Below are 23617 nucleotides of genomic sequence, written 5' to 3' on the forward strand. Positions count from 1 at the left end.
ATCATGGGACCAGAGAAAGGAGAAGAAACAGGGGCCTCAGGCGAATGATGGTCTAACCACACCTTCTCTGTTTCAGATGTCCACACGGAAGCTGTGCAAGCTGCACTTGCCAAACACAAAGAACGGAAGATGGCGGTGCCCATGCCCTCCAAGCGCAGGTCCTTGGTTGTACAGACCTCGATGGATGCCTACACACCTCCAGGTGAACAGCAGGCCTGCTCTCGGCTTTGGAAGTGATGAGCATATCTTAGAATTAATTGCTTACTAGCCCAGCAACCACTGTCTTATAGCTTTCAAAATAATGGCGCTATATATAGTTCAGACTTGGTGAGCCAGAAGTCCAGAAACAGTATATATGCTCTAAACTAAACTTGGAAGGAAAATTAACATTATTAGGTATGTGTCTGTATCAATGTGTATTTTAACTTTTCATTGAGACTCATAAATAGACACAGACTTTTAAAATCTTATAAAATTTTACTTAATTGTTCATATAGCAAAAGAGAAGAAATTGTGCATCTGTCTAATTGAAGATGGTATTTTCTTCCACTTAGACTCAGACATACATATTCTCAAGTCTTTAAAAAATGTTGTGATGTTGTATTAAGGAACCAAATAAATTGAAAAATTGAGGTAGCTACTAAAATTGGGGTCACTGAACTTTTCCTGTAAAATGCAGCTGGTACTTAGGTCTCTGCTGGCTGCATCGTGTCTGTCACAGCTACTTACTCTGCCCTTGTATGAAAGCAGCTGCAGGCAGCATGTCAATGAATGGACATAGCATGTGCCAATAAAACTTTATTTATAAAAGGAGGCAGAGGGCTGGTTTGGTCCACAGGCCTGCTGAACCCTGATCTAAATGATTGAAGGTAATAGTATCTCATTTATATTTCTGCTTTTATTCAATCTTGAAATTATGTAACTGCCTAAGTTTTCCACTTCGTTCTGCCCAGGGTGAAGCACAAAATACATTATCCAGGTATCCATTGTTAACATGAAGGATTGAGCCTAATTTACTTGATATTTTTTCTGTGATTGTGGTTCCAAGTTTCTTCATGTCATTGTCATCACTCTGTCTTTTCTACAGACTTGATTACCTTACACACCACTTGAAACAGTTTTAAATGCCACCATTTTTGTTCACGAGACAAGCTTAAGGCACAATAAGAATATGAACTTATGCATAAGTTTCTGGAGTGTTTTGGGCTCTAGTCCTGAGTGTTTTCAAGCAAAGAGGTTAATAGAAGCACACGTGTGAGTGCAGAGATGCAGTCATATATATCCAGCATTACTTCAGATAACTGGGACATATCCAACTTTACATGCCATTAAAGGTAGAAATCTTGGCCTTATGAGACGAAACTTAGTGTATACCTTAGTCATTTTGGTTTTTATTTATAGGCAATCCAACAAATGTTTTTCATCTCAAGAATGTGATACTCTAATAAGGAAGGGAATCCTTTTTGCCAATTTCCTTACTTATTCTACTTCTTCCCTCATGATGAGCCACAAAACATAATTTGAGGCTATTTTAAAATCAGCATAATTAATGTGCTTAATCCTGTTCATTCGCAGTTCATGGTCATAGTTTCCCAGAATGTGTAATGTGCTGAAAATTTTTATTTGGATGTGTTCGTATAACAAACACATGGACTTACAAGGATAACAAGCCCATTTAACATATTTTAACCAAATCTTTAGAACTAGACAGTATTCAGGGAGTTGGACATTTTTAAGAGCCACTTGTTATGAGAAATGTGAGTTTAAAATGCAAGAAGCAATGTAATTGTTTATATGCTTTTTCACATGTTGAGCCCATCCTCAGAAATGTTATGGTGTCATACATGATGAAAGACAAAACTTCCAGAAAAACAAAACTTACATAGGTGTCTTTGAAAAATATAAAAGAATATTATTGGGACTGTGAATTTTGGTGAAACATTTGCATCTAATTATTCATGTAACCATGTAAACAATCACATTGGAGTCCTGGTGATAACATCACATGGGATAGTTTTGTATAGTCATAAATGCCCATACCATCATCGTAAAAAATTTCACTCACCTGTTCTGTGCATAGCAGTTGTCTATGTGTTTATAACCATACTTGCTTGTACAAAATCTCAGGTCAGCTTCATTTTCTTTCATTCTGGATTCCTTGCTGCTGATAACATTTGTGAGAACTCACCTCATGCCCACTACTCCTCAGAGAATGTTTTGCACTTATGTTCTCTGGGTGAAAGTACTGGTTGCTGTCCAGTGTCATAGTTTTTGGAAAAGATCCAATTAGGGTTGTAAGGCCAGTCTTCTAGAGGAAAAACTTGCCTTTAGTTTTTACATATAAAAATACAAGGAGAGTTTGCCATCACTCTGCTTCTAGCCATAATGAAATAACTGGTACCAGACTAACCACTCACAGTAAGCAACCGAACTATAAAACTGCTTGAAACGTTTTTGGGCTGCAGGCCTCCAACGGCACAAGACTGAAAGAGGAGCAGCGAGCCACTGAGGCTGTGAGTGTGGAATACACACCAGATTTTGAAGAGTTTATATGAATAAATGACTGGAAAATATTTCATCAATTTTCATATTATAAGTTTAAACTTATATTTTGAGTTGTATAATTTAAAATACATTTTTAAAATTAACTGTACCTATTCATATATTTTTTAATGTGGCTACTCTAGGGTTTTAAATTATATATAAGTTTATCATTATATTTCCATTAGAAAGTACTGGTGATCACTACAGCAGAAGATGGAGTTTGTTAATCTGTGATTATAAATACTTAGTCAGGAGTCACATCAAAATATGTCAAAGAACTAAAGGGAAATACTGTCCTAATACTTGAGCTGAGCAGAGAAAAGGAAAATATTTTAAAAATTAATGGATACTCAAACTAAAAAGTGTAGTAAGGGAATTTTACTGGATCCATTCAGTATCCGATCGTAGAGGGAAGATGGAGTCCGGACTTGAGAGATCAGGGAGGCAGAAGGCCAAAGGGACTTCAACAGAGCCTCACCCATCTGTGACACGACGTTCACAGAACCAGAGTCCAAGGAGAAGAGCGAGAAAAAGGCAGAAAACTATATGAGGAAATAAGGGTCCAAACCTGTCAGATTGTTGTGAAACACCATCTCAGACTCCAGAAGCACAGTAAACCCCAAGAAGGATAAGAATCACCCCCACATTCACGACAGTTGAAAGGTTGAACCCCAGAGATTGAAAGGTAATCATGAAAGCACCAGAGTAAAGCTGACACACACACAGGAGAGCATCACGAAGCAGCTGTTCATATGGAGATGCAGTCAAGGCCAGAAGGCAGTGGAGAGACAGCTTTAAAGTCCAAAGAGGAGAAAAACAAAATGGTCCACTCATCTCCTGAGGCAAATATCCTTCATGAACAAGGGTGAAATAAAGACAGAGACACAGGAAAGCTGAGCCAACCTGGTGTCAGCAGACATGCTAACAGACGGATGAAGCCAGAGGAGCATCTGTAAAAACGGCAGTTTTACTGCTGCTGTTCCAACCTGATGCCTTAATTTACTCTTCCTGCTGTATTTCACCAGTTGGAACTCTCCAGATAAAAGAAAAAGTGGTGAAGGTGGTAAATTTCATGTTGTGTGCAATTTACCACAATAAAAAAATTGAAGAAGTCTTGCCTTTGAATACAAAAAAATGTGTAAATTTTATTTTTACATAAATTATAATTATAAATTACAATTCTAAGTTATTTTAGAAAGCAGGACAGGGGAAGACGATCTGTCAGATTTCTAAAGTTTCTGCTTTTCTAACAGATGTCTGACAAACTTTAAAATATTCCCAGACAGCATAGGTCATGTCACAATGATAATAAAACATTAATGTAATTATTCTCTATAAATACTGTCACTTCTTTTTTTTTAAGTCCTATCAAAGCCTTGATTTAAGGGAAATTGCCACTTCTCTTCTTCTCCTTAAATGTTCCAGATCTATTCACATCCTTTTTTCCCTCCTGGCATCTCACATAAGTCACTTATAGGTAGGACCCTAAATGTCTTCTTCCATTGAAGTTTAAATAACAAGCACACCAGTGATTCACTCTTGAGAGCTTTGCTACTAGGTAGAAAGTTATCACATGAAAAATACCTAAATTAATTTCAGTGAAAATTTTTCTAAATCCAAAATACACAGTTTTCACAGGCAGAAAAATGAATCCAGTAAATAATGAAAAAAATTTTATAAGATGTGAATGTAAAAATAAGTACACTTGGTCATAAGCATAGCGTGGTATGTGATTGTCACCAGAGGAGGAGGTAAGGTCTTGGGTGTGCGGGCAGCTGGGAGCTGTTGTACACCATTGTCTTCTCACTCTTTGAGAGGCTTACACTGAATTTAAAAGTAAAGCAACACTCAGAGAAAGACCTGGAGATTAAGCAAGGGCCACAGTTGCTTTGAGATTCATGAGTGCTCAGCGGCCTGGGAAGACACCAGCCGGGGCCCTCTCGTGTGTGTGCATGAGAAGGAACATTCGGTCTCTGCCCAGACTGAAAGAAGTGGTTTGAGTGTGTCTTTCAGATTGTAATGTCAAAAGAAAATCCTTTTCGTAGCCTATGTAAGGAGGAAAAACTGATTACAATAGAAGACCTCACTGGGAAGTGCTATGACTTGGAGAGGTGGCAGGTCTCTGGTGTGTGAGGGAGGCCTTGTCCACAGGGTCTGATCGGTGAGCTGCTTCGCTGCAACCTGGCAAACCACTCTTCCCCACAGATACCTCTTCTGGCTCTGAAGATGAAGGCTCCGTGCAGGGGGACTCCCAGGGGACCCCCACCTCCAGCCAGGGCAGCATCAACATGGAGCATTGGATCAGCCAGGCCATCCACGGCTCCACCACATCCACCACCTCCTCGTCCTCCACGCAGAGTGGCGGCAGTGGCGCAGCGCACAGACTGGCTGATGTCCTGGCCCAGACGCACATAGGTGAGTGCCTGCCTTGGGCTGGAAAGGCAGAGAGCCAGGGAGTGGTGCCCTGGCAAACGGTGCAAGAAGGGCTAGGAGTGGGGGGGCAGTGTGGGGTGGCACCTGCCCTGTGGGTGTTTTGCCTGCTGGTGGCCTGGTGGCTGCAAGGGAAGGGCAGTGTGACACTGGACAAAAGTCTGGCCACTCTCAGCTATGGGTTAAGATTTTTAAAAATTTGAATAACAAAGTTCATAGAGTAAATCACCTGCTTTGAATGCAGTACCTCAGTGGTCAGTATGTCTGAGCAGGCAGCAGCTGCATGGGTCACCTCTGAGAGGCTGCAAGCTCCTCCCTTGCTGTGCTTGCAAAGTGAGACAAGACATGGCAGGGTCTCCTGGCCACATGGAGCCTCATGCCTGAGGAAATCACCAACTGGGGAACAGGTAGAGACAGGTGAGCTGAGTGCCCGGAGCTAACTCAGAGTGTTATCTCTGGGCGGTTGGCCACTAAACAGTCAAATAAATTTCAAACCAGCTTCTTAGGACTTAGCCCAACAGTACTTGCTCCACATGAAATTGAAGTTAAAGGCATCAGCTCTTTTAGTTTCTGTTAAAAGTGTCAGAAATGGGACCATTTTTGTACTTTTGTACTGCAGAGTCTCAGGCAGCTGATCAGGAGGGCTGGTTGTGTCTCAGTTTTCACCTGCGTGGCTACTGGTGTCTTCAGAAAATCACCTCTCCCTGTTTTAGTCTTTTAGCAGGAGAAAAAAGGAACAGTGATTTCTTTCCTTTGTACCTCTCAGAACTTTGTAAGTAGAAAGGAGAGAATTCTTAAAAATTGTTTAAGGTCACACTCAAATGCAAAGCAGTCCTGCTTCAGGCCGACGCACTTTCAGGAGCATGTGCGCTGGTCAGTGTACACATACAACCTCTGTTTGAAACCACAGTGAGTAAAAAGTAAGCGGAAATGTGCAACCACTGAATATTTTTATATAATCAATTTCTTGTGTGTTTTGGAATGTGAGGTCCTGTGGGTATACATCTGGCACCCGCATAGACAAGTCAACTTGGGGTTCCCGCCCCTCTGCCCCTCACTCCAACTGTGGAAGGGTGTATATTCGATTCAGTCCACTTTTAAGGAAGTATCAGAATCTTACCAAGAGAAACACAGATTAATCACCATATTCGGTTCTCCATTTGTGAATGTGCACGTGGAATACTGGAGATTATAGCATGGAGAATTAAATTTATCCAGATGGTGAAAGGTCATATTACTCATGTACAGCAATCACAGTGTAACCTAAGTACAACTTCTGAGTGTGTGACATTCAGTGTCTTCTAATTTGGCACATAAGAAAGTTCCTGGAATATCTGGAAATTTTCTGTAATTATGAAAAAAAAATTGAAAGAAAGAGAAATAATGAAGCTCCAAGGAAAGAAGAATTAAGTCCTTTACTCTCGTGGCAAAGCTGGCACAGTAACAAACCCAGGGAGGCAGCACTTGACCTTTGTTGAGATCATCAGAAGCCTATAAATAAGAATGTGTGTGAGCGTATGTAGTATTTTAAGGAATTTAGGATAAAATAAACTGCTTCTAGTCACTTGTGGCGAGGTACATGGGAGAGCAAAGTCCAGTGGTTACCAATCGTATTACAAAGCAGGCTGTTCTGTTTGCTGAGGTTGAAGCATACCCTGAGGCCTTGTGGGTTCTCATCATGTCATGTAAATGGGGACGCTCTGTGCGCCCCTCCATGGTCAGGCCAGTGTAGCACACAATGCCAGACCCCTTGCAGGCACTGCTTCTCCTGCGGCTCTGGTGTCTTGCATAATGTGCTGTTACATCACACGGGAGATGCTGGCAGGCCTCCATCACAAGAGAAGAAGCCTGCAACTTGAGGACACCTGCCTCAGGTAGGAGGGTCCCGTCCCGCCCATGTACCCTGGCTCCCTGGTAGAGCCAGCACATTCCTAGGAAATGTCAGGAAGTACTTAGCCAGAACCTCTGTGCATGTAACGTTCTTAAGACAATTGGAAAAGAGAATTAGTACTCTAATTAAAATACTTTATCAGTACCCAAAGTTGAGGAGCATAATTTAGCAAGCCAGGAGAAATAATACAACACTTTAAACATTAAGAGGCATATTCATAAAAAGCATGGGAGTAAAATATTACAGGAAGCAGTTAGCTACATAGAGAAGGAAAAAATACAAACCACATAATGCATTGCTAGGCTGAGAAACAAGAACAAAGCAGATGGATAAGGTTGTACATCCAAAATCAAACTTGTATATTCAGGAAGTAGACTTCTGAATGAGCTGTTCTCTTATTTAGTAGCTTCAGGTATGCTGGTCGGGTCTCTATCACCCTCTCTTAACCAGTGTCTGAGATGTTACATATGGGTTCCATCGTGGGTACACTGCCATTACCAGATAGTCTTCGAAATAATCGCCGTTTCCAGAGTGTTCTAAAATTTGTTGAAGTAAATGTCCTATTTGTATCTGCAAGCAAATTCTTATCAGATTTCCTGCATTTGAACCTAAAAAGGCAGAGGTCAAAGGCAAGTGTGGGGCACACGTACCTGCATAATTATCCTGGAGCCTGGCTGTCGCATAATTGAGTCTGTATTCGCTTTTCTAGGGAGTTTATTCAGTGGGCTCGAATAAGACACCATCTGGATAAATTACCCTGATTTATTTATGTTTAACCCTCCAACGTATTGGGGAATTCTTTCATAATTTCTCTATTTTAAGATGGTAAACATTTGAAAGAAATCACAAACATATCAAGGATGGTGATGTTGGCAAAGCCTGTACACATGGGGCTGGGGTCTCCCTGCTTCACTCCCCCTGCCTCCAGATGGGGCGTCCTCACAGCTGGACCTTCGTGATTCCACAGCAGGGTTGGTGAGCTTTTCCCCATCAAGGGGCAGAGAGTAAATAATTCAGGATTTGTGGGCCAAATGGTCCCCATGGCAACCATTCAGCTATGCTCTCTAGACAGTGTGTAAACAATTGGGCATGGCTATGTGCCAATAAAACTTTATTTGTAAATAAAACTTCTGGCAGACCATCCATTGTTTACCAAATCCTGTTTCAGAGTTTTAAACCGTGCTATTGAAAAAACAGGCAGAAAGAAAAATAGACTTTGTGTTAGGTAACACCAGGCAGCATGGAGTTACATATTTCTTGTGTCTCATTTGGATAATTTGGTATCAAAAGAAGTCTGTCTTGAGAGTCAGCTGGCATGACTGGAGTTTTCAGTTGGGCCTTAATGCTGGCACCTAACTCTGCATCATCATGTTGGTGTGGAATAAAATTGAACTCAGATGCACACTCATGGAATTGAGCAAATATCACTATGTATCTTTTTTCATTTCCTTGTTGACCCCTTTAACCACTGACCCCTTTCCCGTCCAAACATCTCCATACCTTTCTCCATTCTTCTAGAGAAGAATTTGCCCTCTTTCCAAGGTCATCCTGTCACCTTTGTTCCTGATCCTACTCCTTCTGGACCCCAGCCTTGCCTGGATCTTCTACTTCTGTTCTCTTTGCATCCTGGCTCCCCTCAGTTTGGGTGTTGCTGGCCACTTACTTCCTCCTCTGCCAGACACTCTGCATGCTGGTTCTCTTCCCTCTGATTGTCCTTTCCTCTCCTTCCTGTGGCTCCTCTCCCTGGCCTGTCCCTACTTGCCGATTTCATCCATTCCCAGTTTTCAAGACCACTTGCTCTTCCGTGGCTCACAGATCTGCATTTCCTGCTGTGGAATCCTTCACCACTCCGCAATTCCAAGAGCCTTCTGATGCCACACATCAGCTCCCCTCCCCCGCCCTGGGCTGTACCCTGAGGCAGCTTGTCTGATGAGGTCTCAGGCCCTCAGGAGGAGGCTCCGAGCCTCTGCGTCCCAGGCTTCTTCCTCACCCTGCACACCAGCGATGTCAACACCAGGCATCCTCATCTGGGCATGTGGCTCCCGTGTGTGTTTTGCAGGCCTCCTTCTTCCATATCACTGCTCCAGGACCTGATTCCAGGCTCCTTGCCTGTGCCCCAACTGCTGGACTGTTGCAGCCCCTCTTGCCCCCATTTCCCTCCTTTTCACATACCCAGTGCCCTGTCAGTGTAACTAAGGCACAGATCTACTCTTGTCTCTTCCCCAAAAATGCTTTCGATATTTATGCTTCTCCAAGTCACTTCTGTTTGGATTTTTTACTTAGAATCAAAGTAATGATTTTGAAAGAAGAAGCATCCTAAGCCTTCACCCATGCCCACCTTATTCTGCCAGAAATCCTTATTAACCTGCTTACGCCCACTTGGAATACATGAGGCATGCATCTATTTAGCACTTCCGGGTTTTTTTCAGTGTTTAAATGCATTTACCTCAGAGTAGTAACACGGTCATTTACACCTTTAGGCACAGGAGCTTCACAGGTTCTCTCTTGGGAGGAAAGGATCCCGCCCAAGGGGAGAGGAGGCTGTGAGCGGTGGTGGTGATAATGCTGCTACTGCAGCTGTCAGGTGGTGCCACTAGGCTCCCTTGGACCGTGGGCAGTAGGCTGCATCCCTGTTTTCCAGAAGGAAGGTTCAGGGTCTGGAGAGCCACCTGCTAACCGAGGTGCCTGGCTAGGAAGAGGCCAGCAGGTGTTGGATGGGGATCTGTTGGAGGTAGTCCCTGGTCTGTCAGCAGCTTTGTCCTAGGTTGGCCCTGCTCATTACCAGCAGGAATAGCTTTGAGAGAGACAGCGCAGTTGGGCTGGGTAAGGATTTCAGTGCCCCATCACAACCCCACTGGTCTGCTCTGTGCATGCTCCATGGCAATTGGAGCCTTTCATGGTGAATTTGGATGCGTGGATATGAAAATCCAGAAGCCATTGTGTGAAGTTAGATTCCTGCTGTTCTGAGATTGGTCTAATGGTGGCTATCATGTCCTGGGGTGTCTTCATGCCATAAGTGTGGGAAGGAGGCAGTCCCAGCTGAGACCCTGTGTGAACCTCCTGAAGTCAACCCTGCCTCTCAGTACTTTGGCCCCAGGGAAGGTTCCAGCACAGAACTACCCAGCGCTTTCCTAACCATCTTTAGGTCAGTCTGGGTGATTTCCCCGCAAATTTGAGAAGAAACTATGTATTGCCATGACCAGTATCACACTTAGGGAAAGCTGGTCAGCAGACAAGGCAAACAGATCCCTAGGGAAGGGGAGACAGACCCTCACTACATCATCCTACATTGTGTCCAGCTGAGCCACCGATGGCGCTGTCTGCCATTGTGTCCCAGCAGAGCTGGTGAGCTGCACGTGGAGGCGCTAGTGCTAGAGCAGCTATGCTGAGTCCCCAGCAGCAAAGCTGGGTGCTCCAACCCTGAGGAGTGGGCACACTCTTCACCATGCGTGTTCTTTGTCAAGAGGACGTCTGGTGCACCTGCACGTTTTCCTCGAGGAACCTGCTTCTCCACCGTGTGGTGGGCTGGCAGGCTGCCCTGGGCAGCTGGGGTGTGACCAGGCCAGCCGGTGGTCTGAGGCCTGCCTCACAGACACCCATTTTCCCTCCTGCTCAGTGATCATGGTGGTCAGCTGGCCATCAGAATGTCAGGCATGCATTCCTGATGTGGCAGGCAGGGCCTCTTGAGCGTGTTACATGTTATCCGTCAGCATCCAAGAGCATGTTGCTTTCTACATACAGGAAGTCAGATTCTCTGTTTTTCTTCTCTTGATTTGGAAGTTATTTGGGGACTGAAGAATAATTAACATGGTTAAAAGTAGAATGTGTCACCACCAACCCCTGAGGGTTCCCAGCCGTACAGGTGGAATTACGGGATGCTTCTTGTTAGCGGTGAGAAACCAGAGGCATTTTTCTGGACGTGAAGTGTGTGTATGCCTTTGCTCTGTGCTTTACCACCCTGCCTGCCTTCAGCATCTGAGCCGGGCGTGGTGTGGCTGCAGCATCTGAGCCGGACGCCAGCTGTGGCAGGTGGTGAGGAAGGAGTCAGACTGGGAGGCACCCTGAAATGATCATGGCCAAACAGGGTGGATTGTTGGCAAGAGTAGGAGCAGTTGAAGGCCTGAGATGGACCCTGTGGTACTGATGGAGCCAGAGCAGCCTGCAGATTCTATCAGGAAGGTCTGCCAAGCCCCCTGCCTCCCATGTCCCTCCCGGTTCCAGACTCTTAAGGAGCCCATGTCATCAGCCCAGCAAAAGTAATGCCGTGGTAGGTGAGATGGGAGCTGCCCCATCAGGGAGCAGGTGTAAGGTGTCACCATGGCCCTGGGGCATGGCTTATGGCAGAAGTGACACCTGACAGCCAGCTGCAAGGATGGCTACTATTTTCTCTTGATTTTGGGAGTACTGGACGTTACAGTAACGCACAGGACAACTTGCTCAGAAGACACCCTCTCTGATGAGCTTTCTAAATCTTCAGATGCTCCTTACCCACCTGGGCATCCATTCTTGTGCTGGGAGTGGGGAGCCTGCCCCTCAGCCTGCCTCCTCTTACATCAAGTGTGGGCACCTTTTCTGTATGAGGTTCTTCTAGATTTCTTCTCAAAAGAATGGTGAGCTGCCCCGGTACTTGGAGACCTAATCTTGCCAACATGAAATAAGGCGCTTTGTGTCACAGTGGCGGAAGACTCCCTGGCCTCCACAGAAGCTGGTGCGGGGTTTACGCTCCCACCAGATATCATGGGAGGAGTCTGGCGAGACACAGGGGAGGTGACATGTAAGTAAATTTAGAAAGCTCTTTGCAGTCCCCAGCTGTCACTGTTCCTATTTTTAATCACCAGACGTCCTGGAATCATTATTTTTCTCAACTTCAAAGTGGAAACACCGCAGTATTCCTGCCACTAACACAGACACATTGGCTACAGTGTAACTTAACAAAGGAAATCTGAATAAAATCCAAATGTACTGAGCTCACGTTAGCCGTTTTGAGTGCCAGATTGGACACTTTGCTCCTCAGACGTTAGTGTCCACTGTATTTCCATTTGAAATGGGAGGCCCCTGGGAGACTACTGCTTAGCTGTGAAGAATTAGATCATTCTGAAGTAGAAATGAACTCCATGTGGTAGCACAGATGGGGTGAGGAAAAGGGTGAGCCCGGAGTCCACATGTTCTCCGCTCAGTGAACTGACTGAGCGTGTGACCTTGCCCGCTCCCTCCCGAGGCACCAAGACCTGGCCTCCGACCTGAGGCATGACCTGGGGGTGCCGGCAGGCGGGCTCTGACGGCAGATGCACTCTCTCTTAGCCCTGGGGGTAGATGTCTGAGACCCAGGTGTGGTTGGGGCTGGTGTCCTGAGCCTCCCTCCTGGGACGCCCTCTCCTCCTGCATCCTCACGTGGTCATCCCTGTGTGTGCAGGTCTGTGTCCTCATCTCCTGAGGACCCCAGTCAGTTGGGCTCAGGGCCCACCTCATGACCTCACAGTACCTTGATCACCTCTTTAGAGACCCCACCTCCCATCACAGCCCATACTGAAGCTCGGGGGCTGAAGCCTTCACATGTGGGCTTTGGGGACACAGTCCAGCCATGGCAGGGTGGATTCTTGTGAAGAAGAGGTGAGTGCAGGACATGGCTGTCTGCTGGGAGCCATGTTTAGGGCTCAGTACCCTTGTTATCCTTTACAAAGACTTCCTGGTTCAGACCCTAATTGACAGGGCATGTTGCGGGTGTGGCTTGCCTTGTCACGCTCCTTGCCCCTTGTAGCACCTGACCCTTCATCTCTCCATCAGCAGACATCTGTGGACCCACAGCAGTGGTGTGGAGGCTGTTCTTCAGAGCCTCGGGCAGTACCTCATACTGAAAAGTAGGCAGATGCGTGGGAAGGTCATAGCTGGTGCCTGGGGGTGAGCCACGAGCAGGGACCAAACTGGGCAAAGGTGGGTGGTCCTTCTCTCACCTGCCAGGTTGGGTACCTGGGGCCACACTCTGTGGGTGGCTCGGGCAGGGAGCTGAGTTGGCACCCTGGGCGTGACATCTGAAACTCACCTGGGAACTCAGAGCAGCCCCCCCCACAGCAGAGCTCACTCGTGCAGTGCCCTGCCACCACAAGCCCGTGTCTACAGGCAGCTGATCTGAGCTCGCACATTGCCTGCAGGTGAAAGTTACTGGCAAGCCCAGGTCAGTGCCCATGGCCATCTCCCATCCTGTGCGGACATTTGCAGGATGGCTAAACTCCAAGTTCATGCTGGGCATGACCTCCCAAGGTCGGCCAGGGCAATGCTCTGTTCTTTTCCCAGCTCAGAGCCTGGCAGTGTCTCCACATGAGCTGCCTGGTGCTGCTTTTGGCATTCTTGTGCTTAAAATGGCCCCTGTGGTGCTGACATGGGCAGTGCCCGAAGAGGAGGGCCATGCAGCGTGGGGATGGGCTTCCCACAAAGGGAGTTAGGGGTCCTGAGAGGTCCTGGCAAGGATAATGAATCAAAGCTAATGAATGTTGCCATGCCCGTGACTAGAACCCAGTGAACAGAAGGTGTCATTGATACCCACGTTTGACAGGTTCCCCGTGATACCTCATTTAGCAAATACATGTGCTTTCCCCATTTCCCCACTTAGCCATTTGAGAGCTTAACTTTGTCATCAAGGAGCATGGTGGAAAGGATGTTGCTAGTCGTGGGCATAACAGTCCCCAGTGCCTGTAGATGGTGAACGTGTGGCCTTGGTTGACTATAAAGTATTATTCATATGAAGCACAAAACAGCTAAGGTGTCTTGAGTGCTTGCCTCTGTGAGGAAGTGTCCTAGGACTCCGTGTAGGTACTCAGTCCTGCGAGGAACTAGCCACTATTCCCATTTGACAGAAGAGAACCTAGGCATATGGGGCCTTTCCCAGGTCTGGAGTTGTTAGCAGAACTGGGATTCAGACCCCAACTGTGCCTCCAAAGCTTGAGCTCCTAACTGCCAAGGAAACTACTTTCATGAACAAACACATAACTTACAATGTCTCTTTTTCCATGACTACTTGAAAACGTTTTGTGCAAGTGCTACAGTGAATCACTGATGTGGCTCCTGCTGTGAGGTTTCATGTAGCTCTGTTCCTGCTCAAGAGCAGTATAAATTATCTTAAAGACACTTGTCATGCTGAGATTCTGCAGACTCTGATTTGGAATCGGCCTCTTCTAGGATGCTGTTTTTTGAACCCTGCTTGCTTAGCCTTCAGAATAACTGTCTTGGTGGTATAGAACTTGTCGTTTGCTTCCCCACAGAAAATCACTCTGCACCTCCTGACGTGACCACTTACACCTCAGAACACTCAATACAAGTAGAAAGGCCGCAAGGCTCCACGACATCGCGGATAGCGCCGAAGTACGGCAATGCCGAGCTCATGGAGACCGGAGACGGTACGTCCTCAAGAGCCCCCTCCTCCACGCGCTCTGCCTACCCGCTTGCCTTTCTGTGCCCGCGGTTGGATGTTTCTTCTAGATACAGTCGACTTGTGATTTAATTTTCAAGTTCTTTATGAACCTTCCATAGAAGGTGGTGTAGTTGCAAGAATTGCAGCTGCTCGCCAAGTTGGCCACTAGTTACTTCTTGTGTCAGTGTTGTATGACTTCAGTGATGAGAGGAGAAATAAATTTTATAACATGACTGATGTTTTTACTAATGAATAACTAATGTTGGTTATTCATTTAAGTTAGAATTCAGTTAAGAAATAGGTATGAGTGTGTTAAGACCATGAACAGTTCATTAGGAGGGCAAAGAAGGTGAAGCTAAATGTGGAACAAAATAGCTGGCAGACACAGGCCAGTATGGCACTTCGGACTGTGAAAGCGAGAGGGTCTTTTCTTCTCCAGACTGGAAGACTATACTAATGATTTGGTAAAATGCAGTCAGGAGGGTTCTCCTTATTCCTCATATTGTTACTTTTGGTACACTCTGATCTGGTGGCCATTTCTGGTACTGCCCCGGGTGTGGCAGTGTGCCTGGACTGTGTTCTGTCCTGCTGTCCTTACAATCAGTCCCTCCAGAGTCTAGGAAGTAGGGACAGAGCTGGTGATGACATATATTTTTTGTGGAAGATACTCAAATAGGCCTGGTGTGCCATCCACCCCTGTGATTCAGAAATGACCCAGGCTCTGACAGGTGCAGGCCGCCTCCCTGGGCCCTGTTGTTGGGCTCAGGAGCTCTGCTGTGCAATGCTGTCAGTAGCATATCGCCTCTGTGCTCTGCTGAACCCATGTTTACTAAGTCATGATGTTGTTCTTGTCACCGTTTGAGTGGCTCTGCTGCCTTCTAGGCCCATTCCCTGCTCCCCCAGTGAATCCACACGAGTCTCGTCTCAGCATGTGGTGATGCATCAGAATCGCCTGAGCTCTTGCCAGGACGTGTTCTGGGCTGGGCCCAGCCTCACACATCAGATGCCCTGGGCTGGGCCCCAGAATGATTCCAGCATGTTCTGAACAAGCTGGACAACCAGCAGCCTCATGAGGTGACCTCCAGTTCATCCAAACCAAATTAGTGGGACTATTTATGGGACAGACTGTGTTTAGATATTGAGAATTCTAGATTGTGTATTTTCACATATTTTCAAAACTATAAAATATTTAATGTCTCAAGTCTGAAAATACCGCAAGAGTATTTTTGAGACTGCCTACTAAACGTATTTTATTTGACAGAAAAATTACCTTCCGTCGTGTTTATTCCTACAGCTGAGGCCTGCTTTGGTGCATGGTGCTGGGGAGGAGGGGCAACTGCTCAGTCACTGTGGGAAATGCCCTCCGGGCCGTAGTTCTCCGGTCTGGGAGCTGCCCGGGTCCTGGCGCAGGTTTCCGAGCACCTTTTTGGCAGGAATGAAATTTGCTTGACAGGATGCATTTTGTCCAGCTGACGATGCCAGTGTCTGAGAATTCCTTTTGTTCATTGATTTGGGTTATTTAAATCTTTAAAACTTCATGCCTTTTTTTATGATTACTCATGTAGTTTTCAAAATGATGTCAGATTCATTGTTGTAAGTAAGAGATACCCTATTATAAAATGGGGCTGTTTTGTCAGTGCACACAGGGAAGTGTGTATTGGTGCTCTGTGCTCCCAAGCTTAGATTTGGAGCCTTTCCATTGCTGAAATTCAGGGACACACTGTCTACGTGTCCACTCAGGTGAGGGAAACTGACGGCTGATAGGAGGTCCTGGGGTTACCACAAGGGGCGGGGCCACACAGACCCTGTACAACCTGAGCCCCCAGCTTCCATCAGGAGGTGCAGGGCTGCCGCGTCTGATGGTGACCTGCTGAGGGCACCGGGGTTCACCCTCTCTGGCAGTGTCCTCCAGGCCCTGTACACCTCACAAGGTCCTGTTGCTTTTTGAGCTCTCTGATCCCACCGAAACAATGTCAGTGAGGAGGTGACAAATCCTGTCTTAGGAACCGGAGCTGGGATGGAGTCCCATCTGTAGCCAGAGCAGGCTGGCCCATAAAGTTGTAAGAGCGTGTCTGCTATGTCTGCAGCTCTCGCGGCTCACCTGAGGGGCTGCTGCTGTGACTGCCTGCCTGGTGCATTGGCCTCTCCATGCAAGTCATCGTGGGTGGCACTTGGAGGGACACTGGGTTGCAAGGGCACAGGCTTGCTTCCAGCGTGCCAGAGAGACAGTGAGCACTGGTGGCATGGCATTGTTGCCATGGTGGCCTGTCCAACCACAATGCACTCAGAGTCCCTGCATTGCCCCGGTTCTGTGTTTCAGGAGTGCCAGTAAGTAGCCGAGTGTCAGCCAAAATCCAGCAGCTTGTCAATACCCTCAAACGACCGAAGCGGCCACCTTTACGGGAATTCTTTGTTGATGACTTTGAAGAATTGTTAGAAGGTAAACCCCCTATGCCCCCATCCTGCAGGACCTCTGTGTCCCCAGGCCCCTGAGCTGCAGGGGTCCTTTTGTAGGGACTATTCCCAAAGGGCCCTTTAAGATGTGCTAGGCACCCACAGTTGGGCAGATGTCCAAGCTGACTATGGGTTAGTCACCTCAGCAGATTGCAACCTCATCCCATGAGCCAGGCCTCTTTCTAAGGACTCTATCTGGTTACAGAAATAAAAGTAAATTATAGAGAACCTTAGCTTGCAGCAATAGGCTTTCTCTGAATAAGCTTGAGAGGAACATGGAGGGAGCGTGTGGCCTGCCTGTCTTTGCCAGCTCAGGGCTGGCCTCTTAATCATAATGCTCATGAGCCTTTTAACACAAACAACTTAAATCTGATACAAAATACTGCTTCATATATCAAACCCAGACCCTCAGTTTCTTGTTCTTTATACCACAAGGGAGGTATAGCTGAGTTTCTGGCTAGCAGATGGAAATTGTCAATCAAACCCTGAGAGAGAAACCTTTTCCAGAATTGAGAAAAATAAATCTCTTTTTCTCACGTACCTAAAGAGGGGGCAAATTGTATTTTACTATGAGGCATTTATTTTTGTTTTACTCAAGAAAATATGGTCTATACTAGTTTTTCACAGTAGTTGTAGAAAATGTAAATTTACATGTCAGTATTTAAGACAAAATATAATTTAGAAAGATTTGGGCCCTTTGGAGTCTAGAATTACTAGTATAAATCAGTAGTTCATATTTTAAACATAGGTGCTGGAACCCTAACTCTCGCCGTGTTAAGACACGTAGTTTTACTTGTCAGTTTATAAATGCACTCAGGTGCCCCTAAGTTGCCCATCCTCGTAAATTGTTAAGTCAAGTGCTTTGGTCACATTCCTGAGGCCATTAGGTAGGTCAGCCCTCTTCTAGAAAGGCACATGTATGTTTTCTATCAACTAATAAATTTATATCTTATGTATAAGTCTCCCAGCTTCCTTAAAAAGAACAAAGAGGTAATTGTACTAACATGGATGTATTTTTCTTGACAACCTTTTTGTTCAAATGGCTTTAGTTCAACAACCGGATCCAAACCAGCCAAAGCCAGAGGGAGCACAGATGCTGGCGATGCGCGGGGAGCAGCTGGGTGTGGTGACGAATTGGCCGCCGTCTTTGGAAGCTGCGCTGCAGCGGTGGGGAACCATCTCGCCCAAGGCACCGTGCCTTACCACAATGGACACTAACGGGAAGCCCCTGTACATCCTCACCTACGGTAATTCGCGAAGTCCATTCGCCTGTGGCTCATGCCGACACACCGCTGCCACTTCCTGTGGTTGGCTGATCTTTGTGCTGCCTTCTGTTTCCCGTGCGGAAGTTAGTGGATTCTGAAAGGAAGTATTAGGAAAATTACTTGGTTTGAGTATGAAAAGTAATTATTTGTTGAATGTTTTTTGAGTTAAATTCAGAAATGGATACAGAAAGCTAGTCATCATAACTCTAGTAAGATGTTGAATTTCACCTCTTGGAATGTGTGTGTGATATTCCTGAAATTAATGCTTCCTGGAAGGTTTGGAGTTAAAGATGTCTGATACATGTCACTCAAAAGAAACAAAGTCTGAAGTGCTTCTGCAGAAAGTGAGAGAAACAAGCTTGCCTTTAATACTTCCCCTACTACACTTAATTCAATCCATACATGTTTGGAGACAGTTACCTCTTCCAGAAGCACTCCCTTCTCTTGGTTCCGTGGACAGGAGCTGTGGAAAAAGCGGATTGTCAGGTTCCTCCCACCTGCTGCTCTGTGCAGAGTATTAACTAGAGGACCAGTTGTTCTAATGGCATAGTTCTAGCTGCATGTGTGAGCTGAGGTTACCTTTTTCTAAATTTTCAGTCTGTTTTTATGATGCTAACACTCCTCTAATTGCAAGGAGGAAAGAAATTGATTTCTACATTAGCAATCAAGGCCAAGATACTATGTTACCTAACATAGGGTGCAGCCTTTGGGGGGTGCGTAGCCCTGAGAGGCCCAGCTGTAGGCTCCCAGATGGAAATGGGAAGGGGGGTGTAGAGGCATCTTTGGTTGCCTGGTGGTTTTATGGCTTCATTACTAACCCTAAGTGGCTAAGAGCACTTCACCCATGAGGCATGAGTTGTTTTTTTTTAAATGATGCTCTTGGGAATAGGTTATATTCAGTCAGAAACAGGTACTCAGAGCTGCTGCTCTGTAGCTGAGTCTTCCAGGGCCCTCCCGAAGCCTGCCTATCTCACAGTGCTTGATAAGGTGTCTGAGGCACTGACTTCATGGCTTGGTGCTGCCTGGGAAATCAAAGATAAATGAGGTGTGGCTCTTGTGCCGAAGCTGTAGATGGGGAGGATGCCCCTCTTCTATGATGGAATGCAGACCAGGGTGGGCTGCCTCTCCATCTTGCAAGGCTAAGGTGATTTGGAGGTTGTAAGATGCAGACCCAATGTTACCTATGAAAATCTGTAACCGATGTGTGTCCACCAACACATCTCAGCTCTGCTCTTAAATCGTCTTATTTGTTGTATTTTAACTGTCTGTATTAGGCACATGCTATGGGACAACCTTGGATTTTACTTGTTAAAGGATATAAGGAAGCAGTGCATTTCTGAATGTAAGATTTTCAGGACATAAAATAGAGGTGTTGGATAATACGATGGACACTGAGGAAGTGCTTCCTGTGTAGATGAACTTTGGTGATGGATGTTGTTGAGCAGATGCAGACAAACGTTCACTGAGCGAGAACTGCTATGATAAAAAGTAACTTGGAGGGACCAGGCGGTTGACAGAAGTGCTGTTTACCTTCAGCTAAAATGTACTTTGCTGAAAGCCCTACATAGTGGAGTTACCACCAGAGAAATAGGATGTCATGGAAAATACAACAGATGACAAATGGTGGTTGTGAGCAAACGTATGGACAATCTTACATTTTCCATTTACCAGTGTAAGTTCAAAAGCATACTAAAGAGAACCCATGGCATTTCATAATCCTACATTAATTAAATAAAGCATGCTAGGCAACCGGATTTCTTCTGTCATGCCATTCCTACAGAGACTTGTCAGTTTTCCTTCTCCACCGCCTCTGGGGGCTCAGTGAGACATCCCCAGGTTCATGTCGGTCCCAAGTACTTTTCTACCAAGAAAATGTTTTTGTTTTCTTTTTTTAAATTTGTGACTTGGATTTTCTCAAGATATTTTGAGGGATTTAGGTGCTTGAGCTACAACAACACTGGGCAGCTTTTCCATCTTTTTTATTTTTGTCATATTGGTGACAAGTTTCTCAGGCTCCCATCACGTTCCATAAAAGCTGTGTCAGCCCCTCCACACCCACCTGTCTTGCCCTCAGTCACTGTCTGTACAGTTGCTGACTCCTCATTCAAAGCCAAGTGAAATTAAATGTGTAATAAGAGTGCTTCCATCATTTCCACACCAATTCTTCTCTCCTACATGCATGGGGCTGTCTCAGAGTCTCCATATATGTTTTTCCAGTTTAAATATCTGTTTAACTTGCCTTAAATCTGAAGAAATTTGCTTGTCTGAGTCCCAAATTTCAAATGTGCATTAACTATTATTAACTATAGTCCCCATGTTGTACATTATGTCTCCATGACTTATTTTACAGCTGGAAGTTTATACCTTTTGACCCCCTTTGAAGGGCCCCCACCCATAAGATGGCGAACTCATCCCTCGCCCCCCCTAATCCCAGCACCTAGCCAATAGCCACCAGCCCCGTAGAAGTGACACCTCAGTTAGCTCATGCCCCTTCCTATATAACCCAGCACCTTTCCCTAATAAAGCGGAATTCTCTGGTGAATTGCTGCTGTGTGTCGCTCCTTTCCTTTGACCCTTCACCCAACCCTCATTCCCTACCTCTGGTGACCACCAACCTGTTCTTTCTTTCTATGAAATTGGTTTTTATTTTTCCTTTTTTATTTTAGATTCTATGTGTAAATGAGATCATACTGTATTTGTCTTTCTCTGTCTGACTTACTTCGCTTAGCATGGTCCCCTTGAGGTACATCCTTGTTATTCCAAATGCCAAGATATAATTCTTTTTATGGCTGAATGCCATTGCATTGTATATTCACCACGTTTTCTTTACTCAGCTGTCAGTGGACACTTAGGTTGTTTCCATATTTTGGTTACTATAAATAACACTGCAGTGAACATGAAGTGAATCATCTTTTTGAGTTAGTATTTTTGTTTTCTTCAGATAAATACCCAGAAGTGGAATTGCTGGATCATATGATATTTCTATTTTTCATTTTTTGAGAATCCTGCACACTGATCTCCATAGTGGCTGCATCAGTTTACATTCCCACCAACAGTGCACAAAGGTTCTATTTTCTCCACCAACATTTGTTATTCTTCTCTTGTTTTATCTGTTAATATTTGCTTTATATATTTAGGTGCTTTTATATTGGGTACATAAATACAAATGTTTTGATCTCTATGTAATGCCCTGTCTCTTATTACAATCTTTGTTTTAAAGTTGATTCTGTCTTATAAAAGTAGATCTACTCTAGTTTTCTTTTGGTTTTCATTTGCATTTGGCATTTTTTTCCATCTATTCAATTTCAGTCTGTGTGTGTCCTTAAAGCTGAAGAGAGAATCTGGTAGGCGGCTTATGGATGGGTCTTTAAAACAAAATCCATTCAGTCACCCATATTCTTTTAAGTGGAGAAATTAGTCCATTTACATTTAAAGTAATTATTGATAGGTATGTACTATTACCATTTTGTTAATTGTTTTCTGGTTGTTTTCTAGTTCCTCCCTGCTCCTTTCTTTTTCTCTTGTTTGCTCCTTATGAGTTGATGACTTTCTTCAGTGGCATGCTTAGATTCCACTTTATTTTTTGTGCATCTACTATACGTTTTTGCTTTGTGGCTACAGTGAGGCTTACACATGACTTACATTTATACTAGCCTATTTTAAGTTGTTACAATGTAAGTTTGAGTACATTCTAGAGCTCTACATTTTTTTAATTTAAGTATTGTTGATATACAATCTTATATTGATTTCAAATGTACAACACAGTGGTTCAGAGTTACCCATATTATTAAATCCTTACCCCCTCTACTGCAGACACTATCAACATAGAAAGATGTTATAGTCATTGACTATATTCTGCATGCTGTAATACCATCCCTATGACCAACATATATTGTGATTGTGAATTATTGTGCCCCTCTATCCCCCTCACCCTCCCCACTCATCCACCCCAATCCCTCCCACTTAGTAACCATTAGTCATTTCTCAGTGTCTTTGTGTCCACTGCTGTTTTGTTCATTCAGTTTTGATTTGTTTTTATATTCCACAAATTAGTGAAATCATATATGGTATTTCTCTTTCTCCAACTGGCTTATTTCACTTAGTGTAATACCCTCTGGATCCATCCATGTTGTTGCAAATGGCAGGATTTCTTTTTTATGCCTAAATAATATTCCATTGTGTATACATACCACATCTCTTTTATCCATTCATCTATTGATGAACACTTCACTTACTTCCATATCTTGGCTATTGTAAATAATGCAGCAGTAAACATGTTGGTGCATATATCTTTTCAGATCAGGGATTTTGTTTTCTTTGGGTAAATTCCTAGAAGTGAAATTACTGGATTGAATGATATTTCTATTTTTAGTTTTCTGAAGAACCTCCACACTGCTTTCCACAGTGGTTGCACCAATTTACATTCCCACCAACATTGTAGGAGGGTTCCTATTTGTCCACATCCTCACCAATGTTTGTTATCTCTTGTCTTAGATATTCACCATTCTAACTGGTGTGAGGTGATATCTCATTGTGATTTTGATTTGCATTTCCCTGATGATTAGCAATGTGGAGCATCCTTTCATGTGCCTGTTGGCCATTTGTATTAAATTCTTTGGAGAACTGTCTATTCAGGTCCTCTGCCTGTTTAATTGGATTATTTGTTTTTTGGGTGTTGAGGCTTAAGGTTTCTTTATATATTTTGGATGTTAACCCCTTATCAGACGAGTCATTCTTGAATATATTTTCCTATACTGTAGGATGCCTTTTTGTTCTGCAGATGGTATCTTTTGCTCTACAGAAAGCTTTTTAGTTTGATGTAGACCCACTTGTTCTTTTTTTTTTTTTTTTTAGTTTCCATTGCCCAAGGAGATGTATCCAGGAAAAAGTTGCTCATGCTTATATTCAAGAGATTTTGGTCTATGTATTCTCCTAAGAATTTTGTGGTTTCATGACTTATACTCAGGTCTTTGATCCATTTTTAGTTTACTTTTGTGTATGAAGTTAGACAATAATCCAGTTTCATTCTTTTACATGTAGCTGTCCAGTTTCCCAACACCAGTTATCGAAGAGGCTGTCTTTTCCCCATTGTATATTCATGGCTCCTGTATCATATATTAATTGACCATATATGCTTGGGTTTATATCTGGGCTCTCTATTCTATTCCTGTGATTCATAGGTCTGTTCTTATGCCAGTACCCTATTGCTTTTATTACTGAAGCTTGCAGTAGAGCTTGAAGCCAGGGAGCATAATTCCCCCAGCTTTGTTGTTCTTTCTCAGGATTGCTTTGGCTCTTTGAGGTCTTTTGTGGTTCCATATGAATTTTAGAACTATTTGTTGTAGTTCATTGAAGAATGTTGTTGATATTTTGATATGGATTGCATTGAATCTGTAAATTGTTTTGGGCAGGATGGCCATTTTGACAATATTAATTCTTCCTATCCATGAGCATGGGATAAATATCCATTTATTGGTGCCTTCTTTAATTTCTTTCATGAGTGTTTCACAGTTTTCAGAGTACAGGTCTTTCACCTCCTTTGGTTAGGTTTATTCCTAGGTATTTTGTTCTTTTTGGTGCAATTGTAAATGGAATTGTTTTCCTGATTTCTCTTTCTCCTAGTTTGTT

The 23617-nt window shown here is 44.4% G+C and overlaps 1 protein-coding gene across 4 annotated transcripts in view; it reads left to right on the forward strand.

Annotated features, from left to right (window-relative positions):
- Window positions 1-23617, forward strand: part of DIP2C (disco interacting protein 2 homolog C) — a 331886-nt gene that overhangs the window by 194578 nt on the left and 113691 nt on the right. For all 4 annotated transcript variants that reach the window (XR_012128152.1, XM_073229483.1, XM_036993703.2 and 1 more), the window contains 5 exons: window positions 77-202; window positions 4750-4959; window positions 14122-14256; window positions 16591-16710; window positions 17774-17971. Coding sequence is in view for 3 of the 4 variants with exons in the window: in XM_073229483.1 (XP_073085584.1) it covers window positions 77-202; window positions 4750-4959; window positions 14122-14256; window positions 16591-16710; window positions 17774-17971 (789 nt within the window). In the remaining variant the exon portion in view is untranslated. The remainder of the gene's footprint in view (window positions 1-76; window positions 203-4749; window positions 4960-14121; window positions 14257-16590; window positions 16711-17773; window positions 17972-23617) is intronic.

The sequence above is a fragment of the Manis javanica genome, chromosome 2, assembly GCF_040802235.1.
Source record: "Manis javanica isolate MJ-LG chromosome 2, MJ_LKY, whole genome shotgun sequence".
NCBI classification, from domain to species: domain Eukaryota; kingdom Metazoa; phylum Chordata; class Mammalia; order Pholidota; family Manidae; genus Manis; species Manis javanica.